A 13,786-nucleotide genomic window follows, 5' to 3' on the forward strand; every position below is an offset into this window, starting at 1 on the left:
CTGGTAACTCTCTCTGTGTCTGGTAACTCTCTCTGTGTCTGGTAACTCTCTCTGTGTCTGGTAACTCTCTCTGTGTCTGGTAACTCTCTCTGTGTCTGGTAACTCTGTCTGTGTGTCTGGTAACTCTGTCTGGTAACTCTGTCTGTGTGTCTGGTAACTCTGTCTGTGTGTCTGGTAACTCTGTCTCTGTGTCTGGTAACTCTGTCTGTGTGTCTGGTAACTCTGTCTGGTAACTCTGTCTGTGTGTCTGGTAACTCTGTCTGTGTGTCTGGTAACTCTGTCTGTGTGTCTGGTAACTCTGTCTGTGTGTCTGGTAACTCTGTCTGTGTGTCTGGTAACTCTGTCTGTGTGTCTGGTAACTCTGTCTGTGTGTCTGGTAACTCTGTCTGGTAACTCTGTCTGTGTCTGGTAACTCTGTCTGTGTCTGGTAACTCTGTCTGTGTGTCTGGTAACTCTGTCTGTGTGTCTGGTAACTCTGTCTGTGTGTCTGGTAACTCTGTCTGTGTGTCTGGTAACTCTGTGTGTCTGGTAACTCTGTGTGTGTGGTAACTCTCTCTCTGTGTGGTAACTCTGTGTCTGGTAACCCTCTCTCTGTGTCAGGTAACCCTCTCTCTGTGTGTCTGGTAACTCTCTCTCTCTGTGTCTGGTAACTCTCTCTCTCTGTGTCTGGTAACTCTGTGTGGTAACTCTGTGTGGTAACTCTGTGTGGTAACTCTCTGTGTGGTAACTCTCTGTGTGGTAACTCTGTGTGGTAACTCTGTGTGGTAACTCTGTGTGGTAACTCTGTGTGGTAACTCTGTGTCTGGTAACTCTGTGTCTGGTAACTCTGTGTCTGGTAACTCTGTGTGGTAACTCTCTCTGTGTGGTAACTCTCTCTGTGTGGTAACTCTGTGTGGTAACTCTGTGTGGTAACTCTGTGTGGTAACTCTCTGTGTGGTAACTCTCTGTGTGGTAACTCTCTGTGTGGTAACTCTGTGTGGTAACTCTGTGTCTGGTAACTCTGTGTGGTAACTCTCTCTGTGTGGTAACTCTCTCTGTGTGGTAACTCTGTGTGGTAACTCTGTGTGGTAACTCTGTGTCTGGTAACTCTGTGTCTGGTAACTCTGTGTCTGGTAACTCTGTGTGGTAACTCTCTCTGTGTGGTAACTCTGTGTGGTAACTCTGTGTGGTAACTCTGTGTGGTAACTCTCTGTGTGGTAACTCTCTGTGTGGTAACTCTCTGTGTGGTAACTCTGTGTGGTAACTCTGTGTCTGGTAACTCTGTGTGGTAACTCTGTGTGGTAACTCTCTCTGTGTGGTAACTCTCTCTGTGTGGTAACTCTCTCTGTGTGGTAACTCTGTGTGGTAACTCTGTGTGGTAACTCTGTGTGGTAACTCTGTGTGGTAACTCTGTGTGGTAACTCTGTGTGGTAACTCTGTGTGGTAACTCTGTGTGGTAACTCTGTGTGGTAACTCTGTGTGGTAACTCTCTGTGGTAACTCTGTCTCTGGTAACTCTCTCTGTGTGGTAACTCTCTGTGTGGTAACTCTCTGTGTGGTAACTCTTTGTGTGGTAACTCTGTGTGTGGTAACTCTGTGTGTGGTAACTGTGTGTGGTAACTCTGTGTGTGTTAACTCTGTGTGTGGTAACTGTGTGTGGTAACTCTGTGTGTGTTAACTCTGTGTGTGGTAACTCTGTGTGTGGTAACTCTCTGTGGTAACTCTCTGTGGTAACTCTGTGTCTGGTAACTCTGTGTGGTAACTCTGTGTGGTAACTCTGTGTGGTAACTCTGTGTGGTAACTCTCTCTGTGTCTGGTAACTCTGTGTGGTAACTCTCTCTGTGTCTGGTAACTCTGTGTGGTAACTCTCTGTGTCTGGTAACTCTCTGTGTGGTAACTCTGTGTGGTAACTCTGTGTGGTAACTCTCTCTCTGTGTGGTAACTCTGTGTCTGGTAACCCTCTCTCTGTGTCAGGTAACCCTCTCTCTGTGTGTCTGGTAACTCTCTCTCTCTGTGTCTGGTAACTCTCTCTCTCTGTGTCTGGTAACTCTGTCTGGTAACTCTGTCTGGTAACTCTGTGTGGTAACTCTCTGTGTGGTAACTCTGTGTGGTAACTCTGTGTGGTAACTCTGTGTCTGGTAACTCTGTGTCTGGTAACTCTGTGTCTGGTAACTCTGTGTGGTAACTCTCTCTGTGTGGTAACTCTCTCTGTGTGGTAACTCTCTCTGTGTGGTAACTCTCTCTGTGTGGTAACTCTCTCTGTGTGGTAACTCTCTGTGTGGTAACTCTCTGTGTGGTAACTCTCTGTGTGGTAACTCTGTGTGGTAACTCTGTGTGGTAACTCTGTGTCTGGTAACTCTGTGTCTGGTAACTCTGTGTGGTAACTCTCTCTGTGTGGTAACTCTCTCTGTGTGGTAACTCTCTCTGTGTGGTAACTCTGTGTGGTAACTCTGTGTGGTAACTCTGTGTGGTAACTCTGTGTGGTAACTCTGTGTGGTAACTCTGTGTGGTAACTCTGTGTGGTAACTCTGTGTGGTAACTCTGTGTGGTAACTCTGTGTGGTAACTCTGTGTGGTAACTCTGTCTCTGGTAACTCTCTCTGTGTGGTAACTCTCTGTGTGGTAACTCTCTGTGTGGTAACTCTCTGTGTGGTAACTCTCTGTGTGGTAACTCTGTGTGTGGTAACTCTGTGTGTGGTAACTCTGTGTGTGGTAACTGTGTGTGGTAACTCTGTGTGTGTTAACTCTGTGTGTGGTAACTCTGTGTGTGGTAACTCTCTGTGGTAACTCTCTGTGGTAACTCTGTGTCTGGTAACTCTGTGTGGTAACTCTGTGTGGTAACTCTGTGTGGTAACTCTGTGTGGTAACTCTCTCTGTGTCTGGTAACTCTGTGTGGTAACTCTCTCTGTGTCTGGTAACTCTGTGTGGTAACTCTCTGTGTCTGGTAACTCTCTGTGTGGTAACTCTGTGTGGTAACTCTGTGTGGTAACTCTCTCTGTGTCTGGTAACTCTGTGTGGTAACTCTGTGTGGTAACTCTGTGTGGTAACTCTGTGTGGTAACTCTCTCTGTGTCTGGTAACTCTGTGTGGTAACTCTGTGTCCAACAGGAGGATCTGTGAGGTGATTGGTGAAGCGGTTCAGAAACACAATGTATTGTTTGTGTCCAGCGCTGGGAACAACGGGCCCTGTCTTTCTACTGTAGGCTGCCCTGGAGGGACCACAGCTGCTGTGATAGGTACACACACACACACACACACACACACACACACACACACACACACACACACACACACACACACACACACACACACACACACACACACACACACACACACACACACACACACACACACACACACACACACACACACACACACACACACACACACACACACACACACACACACACACACGCTGTTGCTAACTTTGACTGTGTTTGTGTCATTATGTACCTTTTTTAAATGTGTTTTAAATCTCCCCTTGGTCCCCCCCCCCCCTTCCAGGTGTGGGAGCGTATGTGACTCCAGACATGATGGTTGCAGAATATTCTCTGAGGGAGAAGCTTCCCCCTTGCCAGTATACCTGGTCGTCTCGGGGCCCCAGTACCGACGGGGCCCTGGGGGTCAGTATCAGTGCTCCGGGGGGGGCCATCGCCTCCGTACCCAACTGGACTCTCAGAGGAACCCAGCTGATGAATGGTACCTCCATGTCGTCCCCTAACGCCTGTGGAGGGATTGCCCTGGTGCTGTCAGGTGGGTGGGTGAGGTGTGTGTGTGTATGTGTTAATGGGGGTGTGTTTTAATGTGTGTGTGTGTGTGTGTTTAAATGTGTGTGTGTGTTTTAATGTGTGTGTGTGTTAATGGTGTGTGTGTGTGTGTGTGTGTGTGTTAATGGCGGTGTGTTTTAATGTGTGTGCGTGTGTGTGTGTGTGTGTGTGTGTGTTAATGGCTGTGTGTTAATGGGGGTGTGTTTTATTGTGTGTGTGTGTTAATGGGGTGTGTGTGTGTGTGTGTGTGTGTGTGTTATTGGGGGGTGTGTGTGTGTGTGTTAATGGGGGGTGTGTGTGTGTGTGTGTTAATGGGGTGTGTTTTTAATGTGTGTGTGTTAATGGTGTGTGTGTGTGTGTGTGGGGGGGTGTGTGTGGGGGTGTGTGTGTGTGGGGGTGTGTTTTTAATGGGTGTGTGTTTTTAATGGGTGTGTGTGTGTGTTAATGGCTGTGTGTTAATGGGGGTGTGTTTTAATGTGTGTGTGTGTTAATGGGGTGTGTGTGTGTGTGTGTGTTAATGGGGTTTGTGTGTGTGTGTGTGTTAATGGGGGGTTTGTGTGTGTGTGTGTTAATGGGGTGTGTTTTTAATGTGTGTGTGTGTTAATGGTGTGTGTGTGTGTGTGTGTGTGTGTGTGTGTGTTAATGTGTGTGTGTGTGTGTGTGTGTGTGTGTGTGTGTGTGTGTGTGTGTGTGTGTGTGTGTGTGTGTGTGTGCGCTGCAGGTCTGAAGCAGAACGGTATCCGCCCGTCGGCGCCTGCGGTGAGGAGAGCTCTGGAGAACACCGCTCTGAGGGTCGACGACATCGAGGTGTTCGCACAGGGACACGGAATCATACAGGCAAGACTCTGACCTGCTGGACAGGAAGTTGGACAGGAAGTTCTATACGTTCAGTAGAACTAGTGTCTACTGTATAGTGGAGAACTAGTGTCTACTGTATAGTGGAGAACTGGTGTCTACTGTATAGTGGAGAACTGGTGTCTACTGTATAGTGGAGAACTGGTGTCTACTGTATAGTGGAGAACTGGTGTCTACTGTATAGTGGAGAACTGGTGTCTACTGTATAGTGGAGAACTAGTGTCTACTGTATAGTGGAGAACTAGTGTCTACTGTATAGTGGAGAACTAGTGTCTACTGTATAGTGGAGAACTGGTGTCTACTGTATAGTGGAGAACTGGTGTCTACTGTATAGTGGAGAACTAGTGTCTACTGTATAGTGGAGAACTAGTGTCTACTGTATAGTGGAGAACTAGTGTCTACTGTATAGTGGAGAACTAGTGTCTACTGTATAGTGGAGAACTAGTGTCTACTGTATAGTGGAGAACTAGTGTCTACTGTATAGTGGAGAACTGGTGTCTACTGTATAGTGGAGAACTAGTGTCTACTGTATAGTGGAGAACTAGTGTCTACTGTATAGTGGAGAACTGGTGTCTACTGTATAGTGGAGAACTGGTGTCTACTGTATAGTGGAGAACTGGTGTCTACTGTATAGTGGAGAACTGGTGTCTACTGTATAGTGGAGAACTGGTGTCTACTGTATAGTGGAGAACTGGTGTCTACTGTATAGTGGAGAACTGGTGTCTACTGTATAGTGGAGAACTGGTGTCTACTGTATAGTGGAGAACTGGTGTCTACTGTATAGTGGAGAACTGGTGTCTACTGTATAGTGGAGAACTGGTGTCTACTGTATAGTGGAGAACTGGTGTCTACTGTATAGTGGAGAACTGGTGTCTACTGTATAGTGGAGAACTGGTGTCTACTGTATAGTGGAGAACTGGTGTCTACTGTATAGTGGAGAACTGGTGTCTACTGTATAGTGGAGAACTGGTGTCTACTGTATAGTGGAGAACTGGTGTCTACTGTATAGTGGAGAACTGGTGTCTACTGTATAGTGGAGAACTGGTGTCTACTGTATAGTGGAGAACTGGTGTCTACTGTATAGTGGAGAACTGGTGTCTACTGTATAGTGGAGAACTGGTGTCTACTGTATAGTGGAGAACTGGTGTCTACTGTATAGTGGAGAACTGGTGTCTACTGTATAGTGGAGAACTGGTGTCTACTGTATAGTGGAGAACTGGTGTCTACTGTATAGTGGAGAACTGGTGTCTACTGTATAGTGGAGAACTGGTGTCTACTGTATAGTGGAGAACTGGTGTCTACTGTATAGTGGAGAACTGGTGTCTACTGTATAGTGGAGAACTGGTGTCTACTGTATAGTGGAGAACTGGTGTCTACTGTATAGTGGAGAACTGGTGTCTACTGTATAGTGGAGAACTGGTGTCTACTGTATAGTGGAGAACTGGTGTCTACTGTATAGTGGAGAACTGGTGTCTACTGTATAGTGGAGAACTGGTGTCTACTGTATAGTGGAGAACTGGTGTCTACTGTATAGTGGAGAACTGGTGTCTACTGTATAGTGGAGAACTGGTGTCTACTGTATAGTGGAGAACTGGTGTCTACTGTATAGTGGAGAACTGGTGTCTACTGTATAGTGGAGAACTGGTGTCTACTGTATAGTGGAGAACTGGTGTCTACTGTATAGTGGAGAACTGGTGTCTACTGTATAGTGGAGAACTGGTGTCTACTGTATAGTGGAGAACTGGTGTCTACTGTATAGTGGAGAACTGGTGTCTACTGTATAGTGGAGAACTGGTGTCTACTGTATAGTGGAGAACTGGTGTCTACTGTATAGTGGAGAACTGGTGTCTACTGTATAGTGGAGAACTGGTGTCTACTGTATAGTGGAGAACTGGTGTCTACTGTATAGTGGAGAACTGGTGTCTACTGTATAGTGGAGAACTGGTGTCTACTGTATAGTGGAGAACTGGTGTCTACTGTATAGTGGAGAACTGGTGTCTACTGTATAGTGGAGAACTGGTGTCTACTGTATAGTGGAGAACTGGTGTCTACTGTATAGTGGAGAACTGGTGTCTACTGTATAGTGGAGAACTGGTGTCTACTGTATAGTGGAGAACTGGTGTCTACTGTATAGTGGAGAACTGGTGTCTACTGTATAGTGGAGAACTGGTGTCTACTGTATAGTGGAGAACTGGTGTCTACTGTATAGTGGAGAACTGGTGTCTACTGTATAGTGGAGAACTGGTGTCTACTGTATAGTGGAGAACTGGTGTCTACTGTATAGTGGAGAACTGGTGTCTACTGTATAGTGGAGAACTGGTGTCTACTGTATAGTGGAGAACTGGTGTCTACTGTATAGTGGAGAACTGGTGTCTACTGTATAGTGGAGAACTGGTGTCTACTGTATAGTGGAGAACTGGTGTCTACTGTATAGTGGAGAACTGGTGTCTACTGTATAGTGGAGAATTGGTGTCTACTGTATAGTGGAGAATTGGTGTCTACTGTATAGTGGAGAATTGGTGTCTACTGTATAGTGGAGAATTGGTGTCTACTGTATAGTGGAGAACTGGTGTCTACTGTATAGTGGAGAACTGGTGTCTACTGTATAGTGGAGAAGGGGGTTCAGTAGAACTAGTATCTACTGTATAGTGGAGACGGGGGTTCTCTATGTGGAATTGAACTCGTTTCTCTGTGTTTTTTACAGGTGGACCGAGCTGTAGACTACCTGACCCAGCATGCATCTCTCCCCACCTCTAACCTGGGCTTCACTGTTACCGTGGGAACGCAGCGAGGCATCTACCTCCGAGACCCCACCCAGGTCCTGACCCCCTCCGACCACGGGGTCGGCATCGAACCTGTTTTCCCCGAGAATACCGGTATTACACACACACACACACACACACACACACACACACACACACACACACACACACACACACACACAGACTGCATGATTGGTGATTGGTCTGTCCTCTTTAGTTCCATCTATTGATCGGTCCATTCTACTTCCTGTTTGACAGAGAACACGGAGCGTATTTCTCTGCAACTGCACCTGGCCCTGACATGCTCCGCCTCCTGGGTGCAGTGCCCCTCCCACCTGGAGCTCATGAACCAGTGTCGTCATGTCAACGTCAGAGTCGATCCCCTGGGGCTCCGAGAGGGACTGCATTATACTGAGGTACGGAGAGAGAGAGAGAGAGAGAGAGACTGCATTATACTGAGGTACGGAGAGGAGAGAGAGAGGGACTGCATTATACTGAGGTACGGAGAGAGAGAGAGGGACTGGATTATACTGAGGTACGGAGAGGAGAGAGAGGGACTGCATTATACTGAGGTACAGAGAGGAGAGAGAGGGACTGCATTATACTGAGGTACAGAGAGGAGAGAGAGGGACTGCATTATACTGAGGTACGGAGAGAGAGAGAGAGGGACTGCATTATACTGAGGTACGGAGAGGAGAGAGAGAGAGGGACTGCATTATACTGAGGTACGGAGAGGAGAGAGAGGGACTGGATTATACTGAGGTACGGAGAGGAGAGAGAGAGGGACTGCATTATACTGAGGTACGGAGAGAGAGAGAGAGAGGGACTGCATTATACTGAGGTACGGAGAGGAGAGAGAGGGACTGCATTATACTGAGGTACGGAGAGGAGAGAGAGGGACTGCATTATACTGAGGTACGGAGAGGAGAGAGAGGGACTGCATTATACTGAGGTACGGAGAGAGAGAGAGAGGGACTGCATTATACTGAGGTACGGAGAGGAGAGAGAGGGACTGCATTATACTGAGGTACGGAGAGAGAGAGAGAGAGGGACTGCATTATACTGAGGTACGGAGAGAGAGAGAGAGAGGGACTGCATTATACTGAGGTACGGAGAGGAGAGAGGGACTGCATTATACTGAGGTACGGAGAGGAGAGAGAGGGACTGCATTATACTGAGGTACGGAGAGGAGAGAGAGGGACTGCATTATACTGAGGTACGGAGAGAGAGAGGGACTGCATTATACTGAGGTACAGAGAGGAGAGAGAGGGACTGCATTATACTGAGGTACGGAATGGAGAGAGGGACTGCATTATACTGAGGTACGGAGAGAGAGAGAGAGAGGGACTGCATTATACTGAGGTACGGAGAGAGAGAGAGAGAGGGACTGCATTATACTGAGGTACGGAGAGGAGAGAGGGACTGCATTATACTGAGGTACGGAGAGGAGAGAGAGGGACTGCATTTATACTGAGGTACGGAGAGGAGAGAGAGAGGGACTGCATTATACTGAGGTACAGAGAGGAGAGAGGGACTGCATTATACTGAGGTACGGAGAGGAGAGAGAGAGGGACTGGATTATACTGAGGTACGGAGAGGAGAGAGAGGGACTCCATTATACTGAGGTACGGAGAGAGAGAGAGAGGGACTGGATTATACTGAGGTACGGAGAGGAGAAAGGGTCTGCATTATACTGAGGTACGGAGAGAGAGAGAGAGGGACTGCATTATACTGAGGTACGGAGAGAGAGAGAGAGAGGGACTGCATTATACTGAGGTACGGAGAGGAGAGAGAGGGACTGCATTATACTGAGGTACGGAGAGGAGAGAGAGGGACTGCATTATACTGAGGTACGGAGAGAGAGAGGGACTGCATTATACTGAGGTACAGAGAGGAGAGAGAGGGACTGCATTATACTGAGGTACGGAATGGAGAGAGGGACTGCATTATACTGAGGTACGGAGAGAGAGAGAGAGAGGGACTGCATTATACTGAGGTACGGAGAGAGAGAGAGAGAGGGACTGCATTATACTGAGGTACGGAGAGGAGAGAGGGACTGCATTATACTGAGGTACGGAGAGGAGAGAGAGGGACTGCATTTATACTGAGGTACGGAGAGGAGAGAGAGAGGGACTGCATTATACTGAGGTACAGAGAGGAGAGAGGGACTGCATTATACTGAGGTACGGAGAGGAGAGAGAGAGGGACTGGATTATACTGAGGTACGGAGAGGAGAGAGAGGGACTCCATTATACTGAGGTACGGAGAGAGAGAGAGAGGGACTGGATTATACTGAGGTACGGAGAGGAGAAAGGGTCTGCATTATACTGAGGTACGGAGAGAGAGAGAGAGGGACTGCATTATACTGAGGTACGGAGAGAGAGAGAGAGAGGGACTGCATTATACTGAGGTACGGAGAGGAGAGAGAGGGACTGCATTATACTGAGGTACGGAGAGGAGAGAGAGGGACTGCATTATACTGAGGTACGGAGAGAAGAGAGAGGGACTGCATTATACTGAGGTACGGAGAGAGAGAGAGGGACTGCATTATACTGAGGTACGGAGAGGAGAGAGAGGGACTGCATTATACTGAGGTACGGAGAGGAGAGAGAGAGGGACTGCATTATACTGAGGTACGGAGAGGAGAGAGAGGGACTGCATTATACTGAGGTACGGAGAGGAGAGAGAGGGACTGCATTATACTGAGGTACGGAGAGGAGAGAGAGAGGGACTGGATTATACTGAGGTACGGAGAGAGAGAGGGACTGCATTATACTGAGGTACGGAGAGAGAGAGGGACTGCATTATACTGAGGTACGGAGAGAGAGAGGGACTGCATTATACTGAGGTACAGAGAGAGAGAGAGGGACTGCATTATACTGAGGTACGGAGAGGAGAGAGGGAGGGACTGCATTATACTGAGGTACGGAGAGGAGAGAGAGGGACTGCATTATACTGAGGTACGGAGAGGAGAGAGAGGGACTGCATTATACTGAGGTACGGAGAGGAGAGAGGGACTGCATTATACTGAGGTACGGAGAGGAGAGAGGGTCTGCATTATACTGAGGTACGGAGAGGAGAGAGGGACTGCATTATACTGAGGTACGGAGAGGAGAGAGGGACTGCATTATACTGAGGTACGGAGAGGAGAGAGGGACTGCATTATACTGAGGTACGGAGAGAGAGAGGGACTGCATTATACTGAGGTACGGAGAGGAGAGAGGGAGGGACTGCATTATACTGAGGTACAGAGAGGAGAGAGAGGGACTGCATTATACTGAGGTACGGAGAGGAGAGAGGGACTGCATTATACTGAGGTACGGAGAGAGAGAGAGAGGGACTGCATTATACTGAGGTACGGAGAGGAGAGAGGGACTGCATTATACTGAGGTACGGAGAGGAGAGAGGGAGGGACTGCATTATACTGAGGTACAGAGAGGAGAGAGAGGGACTGCATTATACTGAGGTACGGAGAGAGAGAGAGGGACTGCATTATACTGAGGTACGGAGAGGAGAGAGGGACTGCATTATACTGAGGTACGGAGAGGAGAGAGGGACTGCATTATACTGAGGTACGGAGAGGAGAGAGGGAGGGACTGCATTATACTGAGGTACAGAGAGGAGAGAGAGGGACTGCATTATACTGAGGTACGGAGAGGAGAGAGGGACTGCATTATACTGAGGTACGGAGAGAGAGAGAGGAGAGAGAGTGATGTCCAGTATTTAATACAGTATTGAACCTGATGTGTTTCAGGTGTGTGGTTATGACACGGCGTCCCCCAGCTCTGGACCTCTGTTCAGAGTCCCCATTACGGTTATCATCCCCACCAAGTAAGACCACAACTTCTATACAACACAATACTTCTGTACAACACAATACTACTATACAACACAATACTTCTATACAACACAATACTACTACTATATACAACACAATACTTCTATACAACACAATACTACTATACAACACAATACTACTATACAACACAATACTACTATATACAACACAATACTACTATACAACACAATACTACTATACAACACAATACTTCTGTACAACACAATACTACTATACAACACAATACTTCTATACAACACAATACTACTACTATACAACACAATACTACTATACAACACACTACTACTATACAATACTACTATACAACACAATACTACTACACAACACAATACTACTGTACAACACAATACTACTATACAACACAATACTACTATACAATACAATACTACTATATAACACAATACTACTATATACAACACAATACTTCTATACAACACAATACTTCTATACAACACAATACTACTATATACAACACAATACTTCTATACAACACAATACTTCTATACAACACAATACTACTATACAACACAATACTACTATACAACACAATACTACTATACAACACACTACTACTATACAATACTTCTATACAACACAATACTACTATACAATACTACTATACAACACAATACTTCTATACAATACTTCTATACAACACAATACTTCTATACAATACTACTATACAACACAATACCTCTGTACAACACAATACTTCTATACAACACAATACTACTATACAACACACTACTACTATACAATACTACTATACAACACAATACTTCTGTACAACACAATACGTCTGTACAACACAATACTTCTGTACAACACAATACTACTATACAGCACAATACTACTATACAATACTACTATACAACACAATACTTCTATACAACACAATACTACTATACAACACAATACTGCTATACAACACAATACTGCTATACAACACAATACTACTATACAACACAATACTTCTATACAACACAATACTACTATACAATACTACTATACAACACAATACTTCTATACAATACTTCTATACAACACAATACTACTATACAATACAATACTACTATACAGCACAATACTACTATACAATACTACTATACAGCACAATACTACTATACAACACAATACTACTATACAACACACTACTACTATACAATACTTCTATACAACACAATACTACTATACAATACTACTATACAACACAATACTTCTATACAATACTTCTATACAACACAATACTTCTATACAATACTACTATACAACACAATACCTCTGTACAACACAATACTTCTATACAACACAATACTACTATACAACACACTACTACTATACAATACTACTATACAACACAATACTTCTGTACAACACAATACGTCTGTACAACACAATACTTCTGTACAACACAATACTACTATACAGCACAATACTACTATACAATACTACTATACAACACAATACTTCTATACAACACAATACTACTATACAACACAATACTGCTATACAACACAATACTGCTATACAACACAATACTACTATACAACACAATACTTCTATACAACACAATACTACTATACAATACTACTATACAACACAATACTTCTATACAATACTTCTATACAACACAATACTACTATACAATACAATACTACTATACAGCACAATACTACTATACAATACTACTATACAGCACAATACTACTATGCGACACAATACTACTATACAATACTACTATACGGCACAATACGTCTATACAGCACAATACTACTATACAACACAATACTACTATGCAACACAATACTACTACACAACACAATACTACTATACAACACAATACTACTATACAACACAATACTACTATACAACACAATACTACTATACAACACAATACTACTACACAACACACTACTACTACTATACAACACAATACTACTATATACAACACAATACTTCTATACAACACAATACTACTATACAACACAATACTACTATACAACACAATACTACTATATACAACACAATACTTCTATACAACACAATACTACTATACAACACAATACTTCTATACAACACAATACTACTATATACAACACAATACTTCTATACAACACAATACTACTATACAACACAATACTACTATACAACACAATACTACTATACAACACAATACTACTATACAACACAATACTTCTATACAACACAATACTACTATATACAACACAATACTACTATATACAACACAATACTACTATACAACACAATACTACTATACAACACAATACTACTATACAACACAATACTTCTATACAACACAATACTACTATATACAACACAATACTTCTATACAACACAATACTACTATACAACACAATACTACTATACAACACAATACTACTATACAACACAATACTACTATACAATACAATACTTCTATACAACACAATACTACTATACAACACAATACTACTATATACAACACAATACTTCTATACAACACAATACTACTATACAACACAATACTACTATGCAACACAAGACTACTATACAATACAATACTACTA

The 13,786-nt window shown here is 44.3% G+C and overlaps 1 protein-coding gene across 2 annotated transcripts in view; it reads left to right on the top strand.

The window, feature by feature from the left end:
* Window positions 1-13,786, top strand: part of LOC129860016 (tripeptidyl-peptidase 2-like) — a gene marked incomplete at its 5' end in the record, with an annotated part of 89,512 nt that overhangs the window by 17,224 nt on the left and 58,502 nt on the right. For both annotated transcript variants that reach the window (XM_055930331.1, XM_055930332.1), the window contains 6 exon segments: window positions 3,085-3,212; window positions 3,481-3,729; window positions 4,465-4,580; window positions 7,303-7,474; window positions 7,619-7,776; window positions 11,115-11,191. In XM_055930331.1, coding sequence (XP_055786306.1) covers window positions 3,085-3,212; window positions 3,481-3,729; window positions 4,465-4,580; window positions 7,303-7,474; window positions 7,619-7,776; window positions 11,115-11,191 — 900 coding nt within the window.

Source organism: Salvelinus fontinalis, chromosome 7, assembly GCF_029448725.1.
Source record: "Salvelinus fontinalis isolate EN_2023a chromosome 7, ASM2944872v1, whole genome shotgun sequence".
In the NCBI taxonomy this organism is placed as follows: Eukaryota; Metazoa; Chordata; class Actinopteri; order Salmoniformes; family Salmonidae; genus Salvelinus; species Salvelinus fontinalis.